The sequence below is a fragment of the Enhydra lutris genome, unplaced genomic scaffold, assembly GCF_002288905.1.
Source record: "Enhydra lutris kenyoni isolate GAN:26980312 unplaced genomic scaffold, ASM228890v2 scaffoldscaffold13, whole genome shotgun sequence".
Taxonomy (NCBI): Eukaryota; Metazoa; Chordata; class Mammalia; order Carnivora; family Mustelidae; genus Enhydra; species Enhydra lutris.
This window is the reverse complement of record NW_019154097.1, coordinates 35,834,905-35,853,517: the sequence shown is the minus strand read 5'-3', so window position 1 is coordinate 35,853,517 and position 18,613 is coordinate 35,834,905. Positions and strand designations below refer to the sequence as shown.

General features: G+C 45.9%; 1 protein-coding gene across 2 annotated transcripts in view; it reads left to right on the top strand.

Annotated features, from left to right (window-relative positions):
- LOC111145789 (mediator complex subunit 27) overlaps positions 1-18,613 on the top strand; it is a 193,784-nt gene that overhangs the window by 59,196 nt on the left and 115,975 nt on the right. For both annotated transcript variants that reach the window (XM_022501001.1, XM_022501003.1), the window contains exon 3: positions 6,334-6,464. In XM_022501001.1, the coding sequence (XP_022356709.1) occupies positions 6,334-6,464 (131 nt within the window). The remainder of the gene's footprint in view (positions 1-6,333; positions 6,465-18,613) is intronic.

The following is an 18,613-nucleotide window of genomic DNA, read 5'->3' as shown; positions in this document are numbered from 1 at the left end:
CAGTATTGAGGTTTCTACGATTTCTTGATTTCTTTTCTCCATGGTTTTTAACCATGAATGATATTAAAGCCCTAAGATTATAGAATTTAGAACTTTCCCATACTCCCTGCTTGAGACATGAGCGGAGTCAGTAGAAGGGAAGAACCTGTGACATCATGGTCCCTAAGAGGGGTCCGAGTGAAGGGAGCAAACAAGTGAGCCAGTGCCGGGGGTGCCAGCTAATACCGTTTTCCCAGAACACAGTCTCAGTTCCCTGTCTGGGAAGAGGCACTGTGCTCTCCTGCTGAAAGAGGTAGCAGATGTCAGGTCCTCCAGGTGGAAAGATGTGGCACTCTTAGCCCCCGCCGCCCCGCCCCTTCCCTCCGGGAAAAAGGCCGGGGAAGTGAATCCTAATGGCTTCCCTCCCTCTCTGGGTGTGTGTCACCTTGGGCAAGTGACTTCTCTAAGGCCTGAGTCTCCTCTCCTATAAAATGGGGATGGGAGGTGGGTGAAGGTTGGTGTCTCTAAGGGCCTTCTCTGACATTAGAGTACTATGATTTGAGGTCATCTGACTGCAGTCCCTATAGATGCCTTTGCCTGAACTCAAGCCCCCACAGAGGTTGAGACATACTCACTATTTTGGGCAGTTAGAATAAGAGGAAAGAGGGGTTCCTTGTGGTTCTGCGCTGACAGTGAGCCCCTGCAAAGCAGTGTGTTGCTTCTGTAAGTGCCTAGCCTTAAGAGGACCGTCTGTTGGGGCCATTGTGTTCTCTATATTGGCTGCAGTGACAGGCCAGGCCAGGCCGTAGCGTTTCACCGATCTGCCAGTCCACTTACCAGTTGACAAATTCATTAGCTTCTCCTGTATGCAGTGCAATAGCCTGGATGCTGTTGTGAATGCAGAGTAATCAATAACAAGGTCTGCACCCTCCAGAAATGTCTCCCTGGGTGGCTAGCTTAGCTTCATTCCTGGACCAAGAAATAACACAAGGCTGCCTTTCCTGGCTGCCAAGTCCCAGTGACGGGCAAAAGCTCTGTGCTCAGAGAAGAGAGACTGGCCTGGAGGGACTGGGGGAGGAGGTGGTGGGGCACTGTGGCCTCTTGATCTCTTCGTCCCCTCCCATGGGCCCCTCGTCTAAGCCAGCCAGAATTTGTTTAACTTAGTTCTGTCTCACTCCTCACCCAAAGGGTCTAGTTACTGGAAGTACCAGTAAATCTTGCTAGTATTCTTAGAAACTTGCATAAAATTATACATAAATTGATTTTTAAAAATAAAGCGAACTCTGTCTTAAGGTTAGGAGAGTTGTATTTTTGTTTTGTTTTTTTTGTTTGTTTGTTTGTTTTCACAACCTCCCTCCCCCAAAAGAAGCCTTTGGTGAATCTTGGAAAAGGAGATCATGATTTTCACAGTGGGAAGAATCAAACCTTGCTTGACCTGGCTTATAAATTTTGAGAATTTTGAATGTCAGATTTTCTTAAAGCGGGATTCAGGCCATATGGCACAGATAGGATAATCTTGGGAATGGATAGATGCTGTGTACCGCGAACCCCAGGGAGGTTTTAGCAAACATTTCAGCTTTTATGTGCTAGACCAAATTGAATGCCACTGGCTTAATTAGTATATTGAATGTGATAGGTGTGGTGACTTTCCTTCTCTTTGCTCCTCAAATGTCTGTCCGTTACAGGACATTATCCTCTGTCTGATTTGGAGCAGATAGGAACATTCAGTACAGTGTGGAAGACAGCAGGGCGGAGAGCCGACCAGAGGACATTTTGCTCATCTGATTCTCTGAACCCAAGATAGAGGAAAGAAACTTTGCATTTGAATCCTGTTTTTTTATAATTTACTTCAATAATATTTCCTTCCAGTATGTGTTGTTATTTGTAATTTGAACCATTAAAGCTAAGTGAATTTAGGACTCAGAAATTGGGACTTCTTTCAAAGCAGATTCTGTAAAGAATGAGCCTATTGGATGCAAAGCGTTGTTGAGCTTATTGTGTGAAATTATGGGGACATTGTTTCATCATTTTATGGTGAAGCCAGATACCCAGGTAACTCCTTTAGAAACCCGGAGGAGTGAAACGTCGGAGCTCGAGGAGAAGATGCAGCGCGTGTTCTGTCGAGAGGGAAGTGAGGTGTTTGTAAGCTCACACAGCCCTCGTTACTGGCAGAGGCCGGTCGCACACCTTCAAAGAGGATGCTGGTTACAGAGCTTGTCCGTCTGCCCTGGAGCCTTTACGGTGACCTTATCTTCTAACCCTTGGCACTTTTGCTGGTTTAATATTACCAGAACAATATACTTTATTTTTTTTTTAAGATTTTATTTATTTAGGGGCGCCTGGGTGGCTCAGTGGGTTAAGCCTCTGCCTTCGGCTCAGGTCATGATCTCAGGGTCCTGGGATTGAGCCCCGCATCAGGCTCCCTGCTCAGTGGGGAGTCTTCTTCCCCCTTCTCTCTGCCTGCCTGCCTGCCTCTCCGCCTACTTGTGATCTCTCTTTCTGTCAAATAAGTAAATAAAATCTAAAAAAAAAAAAAAAAAGAAAAAGAAAAAGATTTTATTTATTTATTTGAGAGAGAGAAAGCGAGAGCGAGCATGAGCAGGGGCGGGCGTAAGGGGGAGAGGGAGAGGAAGAAGCAGACTTGAGCAGCAGATGCTTAACTGACTGAGCCACCCAGGTGCCCCAACAGTGTTACTTTAAAGAAAATAGCCAAATCAAAGTTTTCCAAATTCTAAGAGGTGTTTTGCAGCTCATTATGAGTTGTTGAGATGTTCCAGGTATAGAGGTAATTAGTAGACATAATTGATTAGAAAGGGCTACAAGTTGAGAACTGACCTAAAAGTCCTAGGTCAATCATAGAAAATGGGAAGTTGACAGTAATAGCAAAATTGCAGCTGAGAGCAATGCTCTCTAAATCCAAAGAACATTGAAGTCGCTATTAGCACGGAATGGCAGTTTACCAGTAAATAATGCTCGCCACACCAACATTCCCATTCCCCACCCCTGTGTGAGGTGGAAGTTAAAAGAATAGATTGTTTTCCTTCTCACCCTCTTTCATTTTATTCTTGTCTAGTCAGTGGAGAAATGATCTTGGATAGAAAAATCGCATTAGAACTTTGATAAGTTGCTTTTTGAAATAGACTTGTTTCCATGCCACAGACATTTGGAACAAAGTATGTTTATTGAAATATATTTTTATAGAAAATATTACAGAACCTGTAATTGAAAACTTATGGCAGCATTTTGGGGAGTGATATGTTCTTAATGTTAATTTGTGGATTTGCTCTGAACTCCCTTCTGCTGTTTTAGAACCATCGGCTGAGTGAACGTTTTCCAAGTCTTTTCAGATCAAAACTGTGTTTCATGGAATAGAGTATTTGGTGCTTAAGTAATATATAAATCCAGTTGGACAGGATCTGCCTGTCAGTTTTATTAACTTTGACCTTTTCTCCCATTATAAAGATGGTTCGGTAAATATTTAATGGGCCCCTTATAGATCTTGACAGTCGGAGCTGTGTTCCTGGAAACTGGGATACGGATACGTATACATGATGTCGCTTAATCACCGTGAGTCAGTGTCGAAGGGCAGGTTTTATTTTTCTGGAAAGAGGAGCCCGTCCCTCTCGGTGTGCTCTTAGAGGTGCAGTGTCTGTTGAAGGCGCCCAAGATGGCAGGCATTTTAAAGGCACCCTTTAAAAGATAGCAGCTAGCATGCATTTCTGCTCTTTTGGGTTTTTTTTGTTTAAGCAAATGATCAAAATGATGCCAGGTGGGCAAAATCACCCTGCCACTGTGCACAGTTAGCAGGACTCTTCCACTCAAAGAGTCAGCAGGGCCGGAATGGCTGAGCTTGCATGGACCCTAATAAGATACAAAGAAGAAGGAGAGCCAAAAGGAGAGACAATTCCTTGAGCCAGGAGGGGACCCCTGCCAAGCTGTCTTTCCCTTTAATTCCATAAAGCCCCATGCATATTGCACTCATTGCAAATTCTGGTGGGGAAGATCGAAACCCAAGTAGCTGACATTTTGAAACATTGTCTTTCAAACTTGTACTGTCCCTTGCTTCCATTGATTTCCCATTTAAGAAATCTGTAGGAGAAAAACAAATTTGAGCAAAATTCATTGGTCTAAGATGAGTTGTTAGAGCCGAATTATGCCCCCCCTTCCACCCTGAGAAGAGCTCCATTTTTATTATGAATGTGATACATCTTTGTCTTGTATTGTGCAGCTGTAAGGCTCCCCCAGCAGATCGACCAAGTAAATCAAGAGCCTGTTAAAAAGCAATATGGATGCTCCAAACACAGACATTTCAGCCTTACTGGGTCACTGGATATCTTCATTTTTATGACCACTTTCAAGAAGCAGATCATTTCATTGCGTTCTGTTTTCTTGCTCTCTCTCTGTTTGTTTGCAGCCCACCGGCTTTAGGTAGGCCATCTGTTTTTCAGAGCATCATTACCCTTTGCATGCAGGGCCCAGCCCCTTTAATATGGTGGTCACCAGTTTCATTACCATGAACTGTAATGTAGCTGACTCTGCAAAGGAAATCTATGCCTTGAAAGAACATTTTGAAAAGAAATTGATTCAGAGCTTCAGAGTGAATTACTATTTGTATGTTTAGTTAATTCTAAATAAATGTTTGAAGGACCTTGCTTAATTTGAGAAGGGAAGAAGAAACATATTGGATGTTATAAATGGTCTCAATCCAGACTCTTAGCTTGGCATTTTCACATTTGAATGTTTTATTTACATCTGTTCACAATTGGGATACCTTTCAAGGATGATTATCGAGAGATTGATGGCAACTCTTAAGATCTAGAATACCGAAGTATGGGATTAAAAAAGGAAGATAGTGGTCACTGCCACATGTCAGATTGGATGTCAGCGCCTCACTTGGCAAAGAGTGAGACTGATGAGTTGTATTTTAAAACAAAAGATCCTGATGGTAGGAGATGGGGGTGGGGAGGGGAGGGAGACTGACTGCATTGGGGCCCTGGGGAACTTTCTTCAGGGATGGACATTCTCCATACCTTGATTGGGGTGTATAGACAGGTATAGACATTATCCTAACTCATCAAACTGTACTCTTAAATGTGTGCATTTTATGTAAATTTTAATTCAGTAAGGTGGATTTTTTTTTTTTTTTTTGAAGTCCTGTTGGGTTTAGAATTAGGCAGTGTCACTTCTCTTTTCCAAAAGTGAAATGGAGGTCTAGAGAGGTAAAATGATGTGTCCTGAGTAACTTCAAAGCTCAGTGGTTTGTCCAGAACACAGCCAAGGATGTGGGGCCTGGAGCTCACTGAAAGTATTTTGCATCCTTACTGGCACTGTATTGTTCCACTTACCTGTACACAGAGTGAGAGGAACTCCTCCGTCCTGTATCCGTTTGTATGCTTTTTGTTGTAAGATACACTAGGAGCTTATCCTTACCGCTGATACTGTATCTTCAGCATTGAAGACAGCAGACAGCGGATGTTGGGGCTGGCCACGGTGTCTCCTGTATGTTTATGATAGGCCGGGTTGTGCTCCCAGTTAATGCAGAACACTCCCAGTTACGTGGTTTTTATTATAAGCAAGAGTTCCCAGAACCAATTCGTCTTTAAGAAGTCCCTGTGGATCTTCTTAGAAAAAATGACATGGGCTTTGAAAAACCATTTCTATAAAGCATATATGAAATAGTAGTGAAAAATAAAGAAGAAAAATTATTCAAGCTCTGCTACTTAGGAATGTGCTGTTAATGTTTTTTTCTTTCTTTTTTTAAAGATTTTATTCTATTTATTAGAGAGACAGTGCAAGTGGGGGGAGGGGCAGAGAGAGGGAGAGAGAATCCCAAGCCGACTTCCCACTGAGTGCAGAGCTGACGTGGGGGCACGGGGGCTTGATCTCACGACCCTGAGATCACGACCTGAGTTGGAACCAAGAATCCGATACTTAACTCACTGGGCCACCCAGGCGCCCCTATTACGTTTAACATTTGAGAGACTGTCTTTTTTAAGCATTCCTCTGTTTACAGTGTACCTGTTTTTGGTTTTTATTCCACAAAATGATGTCATAACTTTCTTTCCATATCTTAACCAAGCTCCCAGTTATTGCTATTGCTGGGTGCTCCGGAGTTCCCCGCTTCTTCACCGTTCTGTAATGCTGTGACGAACGCCATGTCCGCTCTTCTCTTCCCGTTCGTCTCAGTAGCTCCTCACAAATACATTCCTCGGAGCACATGTTGGCCGCTGCATTCGCCGTGATTTAAGACGTTCTCAGGGGGTAAGGCACATCGCGTGGTGGTGGTTTCCTACCCCTCGGCCTGCGTTTACCAAACGGTGTCTTTCTTCCCCTTCTGTTCTGTTCACCACGCAGTTGCAGTACCACGCGGGTCTGGCGTCCGGCCTCTTGAACCAGCAGTCCTTGAAGCGCTCGGCTAACCAGATGGGAGTGTCCGCCAAGCGGAGGCCGAAGGCTCAGCCCACTACTCTTGTCTTACCGCCTCAGTGAGTAATGGGTTTGCAACAGTTCTTTCATCCTGGGTGGGCTCTTCTCCGTGCTTGTTTGTGGGGAGTGGAAGGTTGTTTCTTGTGAAATGGCTCTTCCTTTTGCCAGGGTGCCTGCTAGGATTAGAAACCCAGCGCGCAGGTAAGATCATTTGCATAGATCTTACGTGAAGCGGTGATCGTGTGATTCCTAAGTGACATGTTTGGTGTGACTTTCCCACCTAGGATTTCAAGATATCTCATAGCCTTTTCTTTATTTCCTTGTCACGCTCCCAGAGCTGGCACAGCCTAAGTGCGGTTGTCCTTATCGAACCGATGACACAGCTCAGGGGCACGTTTTGAGAAGCTGCGGGCCACTCAGAGAATCCGGGGGAGCTGGGATTCGAGTCGTGCTAGGCTCACTTGTTCTCTTAAATGTGCAAAATATGAGCCCTTCTTTATCCTAGTAGGAGAGATAGGAGGCACTGTAAGGTTCAGAAACGTCCAACTCAGTGATGGTTTTCACACGTGCGTACCTCTGTGGAGCTCAACCCAGATGAGGCCATGTGGCCACGGCTTCCAGAATCCCGTGAGGGGTCCCCCCCATGTTCCCAGTCTGTGCACGTGCCGCCCCCCTACCTGGGTTTAGCACTGTTCCACCTTCTTCGAACGGTTGATTTTTAACCTGTTCTTGAACTTCACGTCACTGGAGCCGCACAGTACGTAATCTTCTGTTTCCAGCTCTTTTTCGCTCAGCATAATGTCTGCTAGACTCATCTAGATTGTCTGTTCTTTTTCGTTGCTGGGTAGTGTTCTCGGGACTATGCCGCAAGTGACTCATCCGTGACCTGTGGGGCTACTTCGTGCTAGAAGCCCTAGCACGCAAAGGCCAAGGCTCACTTTGTGGGAATCAGCAATGCGAACACACCAGTCTTTGCTGATAGCTTCTCTGTGAGCGTGCACACTCCCCGGAGCGAGGCACACTCCCAGCGGCTGGCCTGGGCCTTTAGACACATTCCCTGTCCTGTCCTGCCCTCCCGTTGTACCCCGTTTCGGTTCCATCCTCAGTCACAAACTACAGTTGGCACCTCGAGCAATGCAGGGGTCACGGGCACAGTCAAAGATCTTGTGTAACTTTTGGTTCCCCCCAGACTTAACTACTAATAGCCTGAGAGTGACCGGAAGCCTACAAGTAACATCAACAGTCGATTAACATGTATTGTGTGTATTAAACGTGTCATGTTCTTACAATAGCATAAGCTGGAAAGAAGAAAATGTTACTAGGAAAATTATAAGGAAGAGAAAATACATTTATAGTGCTGTATCGACAAAATATCACAGATAATGTGGATCCTTGCACTTCCAACCCATGTCATTCAGGGATCAGCTGTACATTTAAAAATTTCCATCCAGAGGAGTGTTTTCGGTGAGACTCCGTTGTTTGCCTTTATACAAGATCTCACTTACTTTCCATTTGATGAGCAAATATTGTACCTCCTATCTGTAGGCACTGTCCTAGACTGTGGGGTTACAGTCATGAACAACACAGATGTGGTCCCGTGTTCCCGTGTTCCCGAAGCTTTTGTTTGCAGGGGGAAAGAGACAAAGAAAAAAAAAGGCACTCCTCAACAAATTAATAAATTAATATAATAATTTCTAGTTACGATAAATTAACAAATTAATATAATAATTTCTGGTTATGATGGGTGCTTAGAAAGGAACACATAGTGTAGTAAAGGTTGAGGTTGAGGAAAGTGCTTAGATTGGGTGGTCAAAGAAGGCCTCTCCAAGGAGATGACGTGAGGTGGAGAGAGGCCAGCAGAGAGCTGGGAAGTCACAGAGGATGCTGCGGGATCTTTTCCCTCATCGCTGGACACTCGCACCACCATTTCTATGATTTTCAGGTTTTCTTCATAATTAACATTTGCTTCCAGGAGAAGATGAACATAACCAACCAGCTTCTGAAAAGTGATTTTCTGCTACTGCATGGCCAGGTGCGCGTTTTTCAGACACTGAGTGACGCAGAGCGAGAGTTTTCACTGTTTGGTAGGCGCTTCTGAAGGAACGTGATCTGTGGTTCCTCATATGTTGACTGGGTGATTCTGCGAACCTTCAACTTTCAGCTCTCTAAAGTCTAATGGGCGTTGTAACTTGTCATTTTCCCTGCATGGATAGTCTATGGAGGCGAGACGTTTGACGAGAAGCGAAAGACTTTCTAATAGTCCCATAAGACTGGAGCCAGAAAGTGTTTGTTGCTAACTCTCTCTTGACAAAAGTCAGCCCGTGGTCCATCTGTTCGCCATTTGTTCATTTGCATTGGCTTGAAACCTGTTTACAGGTGACATGCTATTATGAGGACACTTAGAAACTATTTTAAGCACCAAGGCAATCAACAGACTCTGTTCTCATGCCAAAAAAAAAAAAAAAAGGAGGTGTTCACAACTGTCATTATAAATTTATAATAAATCACTCAAAATACTTAGTTTCAAAGAGAAAAGTTGTTGCCGTGTCCTAAGAATACAACGTCGGAATGATTTCCTATACTCAGTAGCCTGTTTCCTGTGAAAATTGACTGCTGCCTTTTCACATCATTGAGCTTTTGGGGTTCACGCTCCCTTCAGAGACCTGTCCAGTAGGCAGGGTATATAGCTAAAGGACATTCAGTGCACCTTTCTTGAGCACCTACTACATGCTTCTTACTGTGTTAGAGTCAGAAATAGAAATACCAATAAGACATAGTGCTGGACTAATTGAATTATAAAAAATTTTTAAATTAAAACATAGGCCACTAGTAATATATACATATTGTAGACCTTGAACCAAGCAAAGATGACACGAAAGGAAAACATAATAATACATCACACAGAGAAAGTTACTGCTCAGGGTTTGATGGATATAATTCTCAATTTTTTCTATGCAAATATAATGTTTAAAAATAAGAAACATCCTCCAAAAAGGATGGTATTGTAATGTTCTGTATCACATCTCAACATTTCTTGAATATAGTTGTTAGACTTGAAGATAGTGTAATTTTATCTGCGGAACATTTAAATTTGCATATTAATCAGCCATGTTCTGGTTGTATTCTGAAGAACACTGCTAATTACAAAATTTTTATTACAAGCACGACATGACGATAAACTAACTCTGTCATTAAGGAAATCCCTTATAAAACAACACCCAAACCCTGCGTATCAGTCACCTACTGCCACATAGCAGATCACCCCCAAGCATGGTCGTTTGACAGCAGTAAACACCTATCACATATTTTGTGGCTCAGGAATCTGAGAGTGGCATGGCTGGGTGGTTCTGGCTCAGCCTCTCGGAAGATTGCAATCAGATCTCAGCCGGAAATGCAATCATCTCAAGGTTGGACTGGGGTTTGAAGGTCTCGCCCAGGGCGGCTTGGTCATACAGCAGGCAAGTTGGTGCTGGCTGTTGACAAGAGACCTCCATCCCTCTCCACAGGAGACTTGAGTACCCCCATGACTTGCAGGTGACTTCTCCCAGAGCAGGGAGCCCAGCAGAGCCAATCCTTTTTCGGACCTAGTCTCCAAAGACACAGCATCCATTCCACCCCATTCTGGTGGTTAGAAATGAGTCACTAAGTCTGATGTTTAAGGGGAGGGGATGAGGCTCTCCCTTTTGAAGGAAGGATTGCCAAAGAATTTGTGGTTGTCGTTTAAAACCACTGCAATTGCCAGTGAGGAGAGTCATTGCACAGAGGGAAGAATGGTGGAGCCTGTAAGCCCCATTCACTTATTTATTCAGCAAATGTGTACTCAGGGCCTACAAGTGTTTGGTCCTGTGTACTGTGCTGGGAATTTGGAGATGAATACGACACAATTTTGGCTTTCACAAAGGTCTGAGCAGAAGCAGAGGAACAAACAAGTAGCAGGGAATCCTAGTAATGTGTGCCAAGCCCTAATGACATCCCAAAGTGCTCAAGAAGGCCACGGGCAGGGTGCTGAGAGAGCCACATGTAGGGAGGCCTAGCCAAACGTTGGTGAATTTCTCCACTGACGGGTGAAGGATGGAAGCTTGACTTCATCAGGAGAGCTCGATGCTTCTTGCATAGGCTCACAGGATTCTAAGGAAAGGTTTTATTTCTCCTTGGAGGAAGCCACCGGAGGACCAGCGCTGGACTCCATACTCACCCTCCTCTGGAACTCTGGTGATGCGGTGACGGATGGGTTTCTGCATTACCTTGTGTCAGCATTTGGATGGCAGGGAGGCTACCACAACAAAACCACGGGCTCTAAGTGTGCTGAGACCACAGGCACGGCGAGGGGGCAAGAGAGGTGTACAGTGTGTTTGTTTTTTAAATGCAGTTGGCTTGAACAGTAGTAGTCTTTGAAGACGCTGATTCTGCCAGAGTTCCCATAGGATTAGTGATTCATGGGATTAATGATTCATATCTTTCTCCTCCTCCAAGGAAGCTTCTAAGAAGGCAAAGATGCTCTTCGTGATGAAAGATCTTTTACCATATGTCGGCATTCAGAGGGCACTGACGAAGCCACCTCACTTCTCTGATTCCCCCCGAGTGTTGAATCCATCGTGGAAAAGGCCCTGTCATTTTCAGAAAGGAGCTGTGTCCCCTGTTGCTGGGTAAACGTTGTCAGGCTTTTGACCCTTGTAGGAATGAGGTCAGCTGACGGTTGCGATATCTGTGTGTTTTTTCTACATGTCAGATGCGGCCATGTTTGCTTGTGCTCCCTTAGATAGCTGTCTCAACTGCGCGACCCATTGTTCAGCGCGCTTTCGTGTTAACACGGATACGGTGTTGATCAACATTGTCAAGCCAAGTGGCCTGGGACCCTGGTGGCGACCTGATGAAGTGCCGACTGTCGGTGGGTGTGGGACGAGCGGATACTTACGCATTTGTACTTGGCACACGTAGATCTCATTTAGATTCAAGGGGAAACATTGTTCTACAGAAAGGTTATCTTTCAAAGTATTACCGTCCCCTGGAAGTTGTGGAGACGGGCGGTTTCTTTTGTGTCATGTTATCCTTCCTGAAAAGGTGCTGCCAGCTCCATTAAGAGCACTTTTCCTTTCGTAGGCTGCCTGTCTTCTAGTCACTCGGGAGGCGCTGTCCATGCTCCCAGCCAGGGACAGCCCCTCCTCTTCCCCACTAGGTCCACGCTCTCAGCTACCCCAAGCCACTTGACCGCGGGTCTCCTCTCGCTCCCACGCCATCAGGATTCCCCTTTCTCCTAGCTCATTTCTAGTACTACGCAAACACGCTTACCCACACCCTCCTCCCGTGGGAACACCCAGCTCATAATCCCACTTCTCCCAGCTCCCCTCTCTCCTCTTGACAGCAGGACTTCTAGAAGGAGTGGACTATACTTCTTTCTAGTTTCTCGATTAGGCCACCACTGTCCTAATTTCTGTCCCTATACCCTAGTCTTGCCTCTGCTAGAACTCCACATAAGTAGAGACCTGCAGAACATATTTTCTTTCCGATTTCTTTTGCTCACCATGGTGTTTTGGAGATTCATTTCTGTTGTGTGTGTCCATGGTTCATAGCATTTCATCACTGAGTGCTGTTACTTGGTGTTCTCTGGAGTCTTCCATTACCATTTCCTTAACATTTTCCGTCTGTTTCAGTATTACCTACCACCTCTCAGAGGGTGCGGAGTCTTCATGCTCCTGTTCTTGGATGACCTGCCTCAGGTTTGAGTAACAAGAACACCACCACAGAAACAGCATGTGGGACAAGTGTTGCTGGGGAGAAATGCCACCAGTTCGGGAGGTAGCAGGGATAACGACACGGCGCGTACACCTCGGGGTTCCAGTGTTTGAACAACAGATTGCCTTCGGTAGGGCCTCTAATTTGGCTGTGGGAGTTTAACTGACAGAAGCTCATTTTCTGCCACTGCCTTACACACTAAATCCCAGGAAGATCATCGACTTGAAATTACACACGGTGCTTATACAGATGATTGGATTCTTTCCAAGATGTGTGGTAAATGCCGCTTCTGTTCTTGAAAGGCAGAGGCTTGTGTTGTCTTTTGCTTAATGTGAAACGAACAGGAATCACGGAGAGCAAAGCAGTGGCATAAATCTGTCCTTGGCGATAGCGATGAATGAGGGTGGGAGCTTCTCATGTCATTGATGTTGAAACTGAGCAAGGTGAGTGTTGGCCAGGACAGACTGCTGCAAGCCCAGACCCCCCTGTAGCTTCCTGGCCATCACATCATTACCTTTCCTCTTGCTGATTTTCAAGACTTTTTTTTTTTTTTTTTTGGAACGTGTTTTTGTCCCTCGGCCGCACAGATAGAAACTCCAGGTTTCTGTAGTCGCTGTGCCATTACAGAAACCTTGATACAGATGTTTGAGGAGTGACGGTGGATGCACTTCCTTGCAGGGACCTAATTTTTTTCCTGATGACTTGAGCTTTGTTTTGCCTCATGAGGATCTTGAAACTTGGTCGAGGGCAGAAGTTGGTTCTGTGCTGATAAGTGTGTATTAAATTCTTCAACGTAGATGATGATGGGAGTCCTGAACAAGAATGTTTGCAATCTCTTCTTGTTGGAGTTTAGTTTGCCTCTGAGCAGACCAACAGTGAGTAAACCAGCAACGAGGAGCCCGCTGGTTCGTTGCCACGAGCCTTAGAGACGCAGAGCATTGTATCCTGAATCCCTTTCTGCGGGGAGCCTCAGTCCACAGGCTGTCTCTTCCCGAGCGTGGGCTGCTGGGCAGAGCAAGCCTGCTGCCCGTACGGCGTGTCCCCGAAAGGAAGTAGAGAACTCTGCAGCTGTGAGTTTCGGAAAAGTCATCAAAACTTAAGTAGGAACTCACTAAATCCTTCTTTCCCCTACCGGCAAGTATTAAGTAACAATATTCATTAAATACCACTGAGAGGCTGTGTAATAAAGAAATAATCCTAGGCCTTGTTGGCTGTAACTCTCCAGAAGAGTTGAAATTGAGAATATAATTAAAGATTAAAACATTGTTTGCATTCTAGAACACGGAGAAATCTTTGTCTCCATTGCGGGACCATATTAATAAGGAAGAGATCAGTTTCCAATAACCGGCACGGCAGAAGCTCATTTATTCACATCAGTCGTGTTTCAGCTGGCTGACTCAGGGCCGCTCTTGCTTTTCCCTGCAAGACTGGCGCTGCCGCTGGAACGGTGAGAGGTACCGGCCCCACCGCAGAAGAACGGAGCCTCGTCTCGTCGGGGTCCCGAGTTTGCATCGGAGTGTGCACACGGCGACAATCTTCAATCCTGTCCTCTCGTCGTCTTCCTCTGTTTCATCAACAAAACTATTTTCAGCCTATGAGTTTCAGGCGGTTTTCCATACAAAGGTTAAAAGGCTGGTAGAAGCGAGCGTACCTGGCTCTTGTAAGGTTTTATGGTTGTGACTCGGAAAGGCCCGCTTGACGGTGATGGGAAGAAACCCTTCGTGGTCAGAGCTCTGAGCAGCGGGGGCTGGGAAGAGCCCGGGCCTTGCCCGATTGCGTCGTAAAAGTCTAACCGCCCCAGCACCATTTCATCCGTTCCCTCTGCTTTTTCGTTGCTGCTCACATTTGTTTTCCATTTGCCTTGAAATAGAATCCAAAGGCATTTTGAGGCCAACGGTGCAGAGTGGTCCCCCTGTGTGTCCAGTCCACCCGGTCGCCTCGCTCTCCCCGTTCTTCAGCGTCTCTCGTTGGGGGGCTCGGAGGAGGCACACTCAGTGGTGGTTCCTGCCATGTCCTTTCTCGTGTGTCTGTGCTCGTGTTATTGGCAGGTAGAGAAGGGAAGTGTGTCTCTCAGTCTGTTACTGACTGGGGAAGGCAAACTGTGGTCCAGTGACTGCGCAGGAAGAAACCTTCCGCTTGCAACCCCTGTGGCGCTTGGCTTTGTGGCTCTCCTGTGGCATTTGCCACTCGCTGTCTGCCTTGTGTTTCGGTTAGACTGGAAACCCCTTGGGAACTGGGGCCCCTGCCTCTCCTTTCCCGCCTGGCCTTGTCTCAGGCACCGAGGACTGGACAAGCACGTCCTGCGGGCTGGTTCCCCTCTGGGCTACCGTCCATCCCCATGCCCGCTGGCGGATAAGGCTGAGAACATCTTTCTACAAGATGTTTACCGCTCATGGCTCTTAGTAAATTGAAAGTGTAAGTGTTGGGAATTTAGATGGCTGGGGACCAGGTGCCATTTGGACTGACAGAAATATCTCCGGGGGAGGATTTGGAGGTGCCGGTCTGGCCCTGCTGAGTGAGGACAGATAGGATTGGATCTGGAGGCTCGGGTGGCAGGCAGGATCTGCCAGCCGGGCCCAGGCCTTGCAGCGCGCTCCCACGGGCTGCGGCGGGCCCTGGGGGCTCACGAGCGGGGGCCGATGTGTGGAAAGTGGTATATTAGGAAGATTAATCAAGTAGCAGAATGCAGATAAATAAGGTAGTCCTTGTAGCTGTTTAAAAGATAATTGGTTCATGTTACTTATCTTTTATCCCTTCTCTTTGGGCAGGAGAAAAATCTCTGGGAGAAATAAACGAGGAATCCCTCATAAATATTAATGTAAAAATCTGTCTATGGAGAATAAATATAGGGACATTTTGTTTTAAATGCTCTATGTCGTTGTGCTTCATTAGCATATATGTTGTAAAAGATCCTTTTCTTCCCCTGAGAGAACCATATTTAGTTCTGCTAATAGCCGCGCTGAAGTCTGTAGCTTGTCAGGACCGTCGCACTTGCGACGGACAGAACTACTTTGCTCTCCTGCTTCAGCCAGAGGGTTTCCATGCTCAGAAGTGCTGGCCCTTGGCAGGAAGCCAGTAGGAAGTCCTGGATCCTGTCTTATTAGCTAGACCCTCCGTCTGGACCTTTGCTTCCTCCTGTCTGGTCCCCTACTGTGTCTGTGTGTATGTACGCGTACGTGCATGTGCCTGTGTGTGTGCGTGCACGTGCACGTGTGTGTTCATACTTGTCACTCTGTAAGCATCGACCGAGCACTTTCTGCAGGCTAGGTGTTTGCTCCATCCGGCTGGAACTCTGAAAGTACAGAAGTCCTGCTGTCTATAAACAGGAGAAACAACATGAGTTCTGTCTGACGCATGTTAAGTTGGAGGAGCTCACAGTTCTTGAGTGAAGTGATATGATGGTCTGTGTTAAGACACTCCGTCCTCCCCTTTCTCAGAAGTGTGTGTGTGTTGGGGCGGGGGTGAAGGTGGGGAGAATTTGATAAAACTAGCTACTAACTGTGGAAACTGAGGGAAGAGAGCATGAGGCCGCTGACGAGCTCATTACAGTTTTATCAGCTGTTGTGTGTACTTGAACATTTTCACAATCAGTGTTTTTAAAATACAGGTCTGAAACTTGGATTGTTGTTGAAGAAATAGTTTTGGTAATCAGCTCCTTAGGGTGGTAGGGGAAGTCTCGAGAGTGGATAGAATCTGCCGGGGTGGAGGAGGGGAGACCAGAGGAGGCGGACAGGAGGAGATGGGGGGAGCCCTGCCACCCCGCCCTCCCTGCCGGTCTTGGTGGCACTTTAGCCCCTTACTGCCTTGTCCTGGTCTTGGCCTCACTCTCAGCTCATCTATGTTTATCTCAGGCCTGGTGTGACATAGACAAGGATTTAAGTCTCAGTGTCTTCCACAGATACTGAATCAAAGAGAAATTGCATAAAACAGAAAACTATAATAAACAACTTGGCCATTAAGCACCAAGTCAAATGTGGCAGCCTGTAGAATCAGTTTAAAAATTATATTTCATTTATCTGCTAATTGCATTTCTCCTTTACAAGGTGATTTTATCCAGGAAGACAGCTGTCTAGTGTGGTTATGACATCACTCTGGCCATTACTGGTGAAGGAAGAGAAGAACGGGTGGTTGTACACATAATGTCCCCCCCTTTTTTTGCATAATAAAGAGCCAGAGTCTCCGGGTTAATATTTTGCACTACGTCATTCCCAGCTAACACTGTTGGGAACTGAAGCTTTTTTTTTTTTTTTTTTTTAAGTCTTCTGGTCTTTCTAAATGGAAAGTGATTTTGGTGGTCTCTTGCTGGGTATCTCTTTTTCCTTCTGTCTCTGCCATGTAGGCTGTTAGTGGCCCATAGATTTTTTGCCCCAAAAGTCCCTATTTAGGGTTACAAGCGACCAAGAAGCAGTGAGTCAGTTTCTCTGTTCACCTGTGATAAAGACTATTCTTTATATAAAGTGCTGACATGTACAGTGGCCTCAGTAACATGAGAACAAGTGTGAGTAGGAAATGGCTTTGTCTCTTTGCTTGAGGTCTTAGGGTAGGGTGGATTTTGATCAGGTGACACTAGTCGCTCCGATAGCCCCCATTCAGGCATTTTTAGTAAGAAAATGTGAGAAAACCTCTCACCTGAGACCGTACTTCTGGCTTCCTGAGACGCTAGGGAGAACATCTCCCCAGGTTTGCGTAGTATGTCGCCGTGTCTCTCTTCGGAAGCAGTTTCTCAGTCTAGGTTAAGCTCTGAGCTCAGGCCTGCTGGCCCTTGGGATGAGCTGTCAAGGTCAGTTCTCACTCTGGGGACATTCTGCAAACTGGGCAGTAAGGCCTACCTCGGGGGGTATTGCAGGGTTGGTTCTCAACCACCAAGATAAGCTGAATATTAGAGTAAAGTGAATCAAATGAGAATTCTGGTTTCCCAGTCCATATAAAAATTATGTTTGCCCTCTACTGCAGTTCTGCTACGTGTGCCATAGCATTATTATCCAAGAACAGTGCACGTACCTTAATTAAAAAATACTTCCTTGCTGAAGAATGCCGGCTGTTATCTGAGCTTTCAGAGAGTCGTCATCGCTGACCACAGAGCACTGTAATGAAAATAATGCTAAGGAGAAAGCTTGAAGTATTGCAAGAGCTACCAAAATGTGATGCGGAGACATGAAGTGAGTGAATGCTTGTGGGGAAACGGCACTGGTTCCCTTGCTCAGTGCAGGGCTGCCACTGACCTTGAATCTGGAGGAAGTACAGTAGGGCGCAGTCACACCAGGCAGGGCTGTGGTGGACGCGACGGGCTCCCACGCGGAGGACCAGCCAGCCACACGTGGGGATCCCTGCTCCACAGACGAGGGGCCTTTCAAGCAGTGAGCCCCAGCCCTGGCTGCACATTAGAGGCCCTGTCGTGGCTACACTGAAACGGCTCCCAGGAAGATTCCTGTTTCCTTCCGAGATTCAGAAGTGCTGCTTCTGGAGGGGGTGTGAGGAGCGCTCCGGGGTTGGGGGGTCTGGGAAACCATCATCGGAACGTGTTTAGGTCAAGGGGATGACTGTTGTGGGGAGACTGGGCAGAGCTGAACGCCACGATGGAACCTACTAGAATTTAAGACTCAGAAGTTGGTTGGTTCCTCATCGGCTCACAGTTGTGTCCGGTGCTGCCAGTAGCTTTCCTGACCAGTGTTAGCTGGGGACCCTTGGGTCAACAGACCTTGCGGTTTGGTCCCTCCAGTTAAATTAGTATCTCTAAGCGTGTTGCATTGTCATTAAAGACACTTTTAAATTTATTTATGTAAATCAGAACTACACAGTTCAGTGCATTGCAAATCTGATGTGTAGTCTTTTTGTCTTACATTTTTAACAGCTTTATTGTACCTGTTTAAAGTGTATACAATTTGACATATGTATATACCTACGAAGCCTTTGCCTTACTTACCAGTATCGAGATAATGAACACATTCTTCACCCCGAAAGTTTCCTCATGCCCCTCTGTGATTCTTCTCACTCCGCACCCTTATCCCCAGGTAACCACTGGGCTTCTTTTTGTCACTGTAGATTAGTTTACATTTTCTATAAGTGTATATAAATGGAATCATAACAGTGCATTATTTTCCACTCAGTGTAATTATTTTGAGGTTCATCTGTACTGTTGCATGTATCAGATCATTTCTTTTCACTGCCGCACTGCATTCCGTTGAGTGGCTATGACCACACTTTGTTTAGCCATTCATCTGTTGTTGGGTGTTTGGGTGATTTTCATTTTTTTACTATTGCAAATAAATATTCATGTACAAATCTCTGTATGGACATGTGCTTTCATTTCTCTCAGGTAAACACTTAGGAATACCATATCTGGGCCATGTGGTAGGTGTATGTTTAACACGTTAAGAAATGGCCAGATTGTTTTTCCGGGTGACTGTGGTTCTAGTTGCTCCACGTCCTCACCAACACTTGGTATGGTCAGTCTTCCAATGTTAGACATTCTAAG